Source organism: Trichoplusia ni, unplaced genomic scaffold (assembly GCF_003590095.1).
Source record: "Trichoplusia ni isolate ovarian cell line Hi5 unplaced genomic scaffold, tn1 tig00003038, whole genome shotgun sequence".
Taxonomy (NCBI): Eukaryota; Metazoa; Arthropoda; class Insecta; order Lepidoptera; family Noctuidae; genus Trichoplusia; species Trichoplusia ni.
In genome coordinates this window covers 92,214-95,914 of record NW_020800320.1, presented here as the reverse complement: position 1 = coordinate 95,914, position 3,701 = coordinate 92,214, and the positions used below count along the sequence as shown (strand labels likewise).

General features: G+C 42.0%; 1 protein-coding gene across 1 annotated transcript; it reads left to right on the top strand.

Moving 5' to 3' along the window:
* Positions 1–247: 247 nt before the first annotated feature.
* Positions 248–3,106, top strand: LOC113507678 (enhancer of split malpha protein-like). Its single transcript, XM_026890582.1, has one exon. The coding sequence runs from the start codon at positions 2,291–2,293 to the stop codon at positions 2,765–2,767; it is 477 nt and encodes a 158-aa protein (XP_026746383.1). The 5' UTR covers positions 248–2,290; the 3' UTR covers positions 2,768–3,106.
* Positions 3,107–3,701: the final 595 nt, after the last annotated feature.

The following is a 3,701-nucleotide window of genomic DNA, read 5'->3' as shown; positions in this document are numbered from 1 at the left end:
CAATCTTAGCTTAACTAAAGTCCAAAACACGACATCATCAGAACTTTTCAGCAAAAAAAAAAACAGCTATAACTTCTCTATCCCCACGTCAAAAATCGCTGGGGTAACAAGTGGAATCATAAACAAGTAACAATAGAGGGGTGCGATCATTTTGCATCGTGGCCCCGCTCTGTGACGTCAGGGCACACTTGTCACGCCGCAGGGCACAATGCACCACTTTTTAAATGACGCAAAGTATCTTCCTCTATCTATTCTTTTCATCCTTTTGTAAAGGTTTTTGCATCTTCAGAACGTGGGAAACTGGACTAGCATGAACATGTTCTGGAAAAAAGTGACAAATTTATATGCAGGTAGTGTTAGTGTGATTATAAATGAAGATTCGGTATGCAATTTGTTTATAAAAAACCATTTAAATTGCCTTTATTTCAAACATGACCAATTCAAATACCTAATCATGTCTACTTTAGAAGAATCTAAATCACGTATAATTAATAGACAGCAAAACCCTATTTAAGTAATTCATCAGAATCCAAGTCCTCCCAATTTGCATCATAAATCTCTAAAGAAATCATTTCAAGCAATCTTTTGATCGGCGTCATTATAATGATAACTTCAACCCCTAACAATATCACCTAATCATCTCAAAATGCTCCTAATAGACATTTAATTATAGAGCCGGTCGAGTTCCACTGACCCCTTTTACACTTGTTTACATCTTCATCCCTTACCCCGCAAACGCGCTGAGCCATCAAAATGGTATGTTTAATTCCAATACCCCATACGATTTATTATAACAAAGCAGAACGGGAACGATCGACCGCTTGCCATCTGTCGTCGTTCCGAATCTCGAATCGCCGAAAAAAAACTCAATGTGCGAGCAACCCTGGGAACCTAGGAACGAGGAGCATTCCCACGAACAACCCCTCAATTTTCAATAACCAAATTAGCCTTTGCGTTACCCTATTTCGGATATGAGGGAGTCGTGAATCTATTCATATCGATAAAAAATATTTCACGTCTCGCTCGCGTCCCCGGTAAATGCATATTTTCGTCCTATTCGAATGCACGTGTTCACCGATCGTATATTTAAACTGCGAGCGTGTGTGTGCGAGAGCCTTCGGATCGTAGCACCTGCCGGCGCGCGCGCACCCCATTGGCTGAGCAACCACTATCACCGCTACACTGATTTCTTTTAAACTTAATTTTTTTGTAATACTCTCTTCGGACATGTTAAGAAAAAATCCTACATGTTTGGACCGGTACGAGCCGAATATTTTGTGTGTAGGTGGCATCTTAACTTTAATAATTCTTTTTGTAAACAAAATGCTAATGAACTTTGACTTGGATGATTCGAATTCCGGATCTAAGATATGGGGATGCGTGTGAGGTTTACAAATAGTGATGCATGCTTATTCAAATACTCTGCTTCTAAAAGATGTTACTACTCAGATACATTAGAAAAAATAGATTAAATCAAGTACATTGCAAAATTAATAGTCCCGGCACACAGAGTCAGGTGTTGTTAGTGTCTCGTGACTTGCGCGTGAGCAGCGCATGAAGTGTCCGCGCCGAGGGGTCGTGTCCCCCTGACTTAATGACCTCGGTGAAGGGATAACAATCGCATTGAATCGGCCACCGCGAGCCGAGGGGGCAATCAACATGTGTTGTATTTGCCCACAGTTGGGCGTGTGGACGGCACGTGACCGACTTTCCCATGAACCCCTTCACACACTTGTTTGATATGATAATAAGAATCAAATAGGCACATGTGAAAACTACAGACAAGTGTTTCATTATAAATTCATAGTAACATAATAAATAAACTAGCTGTCATATTAACGATTTATGGATTAACAATACTTACGATCTAACGATCAACATCTACACTAGTTAGATAAATCTTCAAAATGCAGTAAAGTAGTTCCAGTACAGATACTAAGGAGCAGAGAAAAGTGTGTTAATTTAATACAAAACCACTGTACCAAGCCAGACACGCAAGCTAAAATGTATTCATCCCCAAAATCATACATCTCAAAAACTCTTTTATCAACTCTACCAAAATTATGAGAACCTGTCACGAAATACGAAATGCATATCGGGGTATCGAATAAACCACTTGACTCACCCACACATACGAAGGGCGCTTTTCACGTACGCGGGCCTTTTGTGCCGGGGGCGGCGCGCGTGGTATAAAAGGCCGGCCGGCCCAAGCAGCCCCACATTCCCGCCTGTGATCTCACTAGCGACACACGCTCTCTACTATTACTATTTATCTATCAAATCTTCCAACATGTCTTATTACGCCAACAACGAATACATCATCGCGACAAACAACTCAATCAACGAGAACAGATATAACAGTGAAAAGATGAAGAACAGCGGCATCAAGGCGCTGTTGAGGCCTTTGATGAAAATGATCAAGAGAACGACGAAGCGCGTTCCCGCCAAAACTTGCGACACGTGTTTCGAGGAGGAACAGAACTCCAGCAACGAGATGCTGGAGCGCAAGATCTATGAAGAGATGGAGGCGTGCCAGCCTGACGCCGCCTTCCTCGTGTACCAGCAAGACAACACGTGCGACCTTGTGCCAGTGACCCCGGACAACTTCTACGTACCTGTGCACTTCGCCAGGACCGAAGCCGGCACTTTCTTCTGGACCACCGTCTCCAAGACCGAGGCAGACTTCGCAGCGGCGCACTGCTACACCGAGTGCCAGACCGCGGAGCAGCAGTACCCAGTCCTGCAGGACCGCTGGGTGCAGGCCTAAGCTCTACAACTCTCGACAACTATCAGTGTCTTCCGTGAAACCAGTGCCTGCTCCGTTGGTTTCTGCAACCGTCTGTGATCTTAGCTTTAGTTTAGTTCAAGGTGCCATATAGGGATAAGTTAGGTTACGCCTGCTCAATACTCGTGATAACTCCTCGAAAGCTTTAATTGTATTTCATTAGTGTTGTGATATTTTGAAAATATTTGTATTGTATAATTAATGTTAGGAAATAGTGAGCTTAGTATTGTGATCTTCCTGATGAAGCTTTAATTGTTTTAGGGATTATTTATTAACTTTTACTCGTGTTATGAATTGGTATAATATACGAATTGAATGATATTTGCAACCTTTTATTCGAACCACCAAACCCTTACACAACAAAGCAAACAACATAAATCACACTGTCTACAGAAACAGTAGCGAAGTAAAACCGCAAGGTTCAGTAGTAATAAGACGAGACTAAATCGATAAAATGTTCCGAGGCTTTCGAGCCGGAGCTTATTCTTGGACTTGTATTCTGAATTCAAAAAGTGGTCAGACGAGGTCGGCGCGAGCCGCCAGCGCGCGGCCATACCTGGAGAGCAACATTTTGTGCGCGCGCGCACGTGCACGCCTCGAGCCACGGCTACTGGCTTTTAATGGTCTCTTTTTTAAACGCCGCTGTAGCTCTCTTGTTTTGACCGATTATTTATTTTATACAATTAAGCTCTTACACTTATACTACGCGGACAATTACGTAAATGACGGTCGTAAAACTGATTTTATATTTAGTTTAGCGTTGAAAGATTGTCACCACACTGTGAGTTTTAATGCAAAATTATGAAAGTCCGGAGATGTTTTCAATAGGGCACTTATAATTTTGATCTGCTAATTAGTTACGCAATAATGTAATAAATTGCATTAAAAACAATAGCAACGGGCTTATTGTATATGA

Bases quoted from the DNA above. Each gene is read 5' to 3' on its own strand.
- LOC113507678 (XM_026890582.1), top strand. From the start codon at position 2,291: ATGTCTTATTACGCCAACAACGAATACATCATCGCGACAAACAACTCA.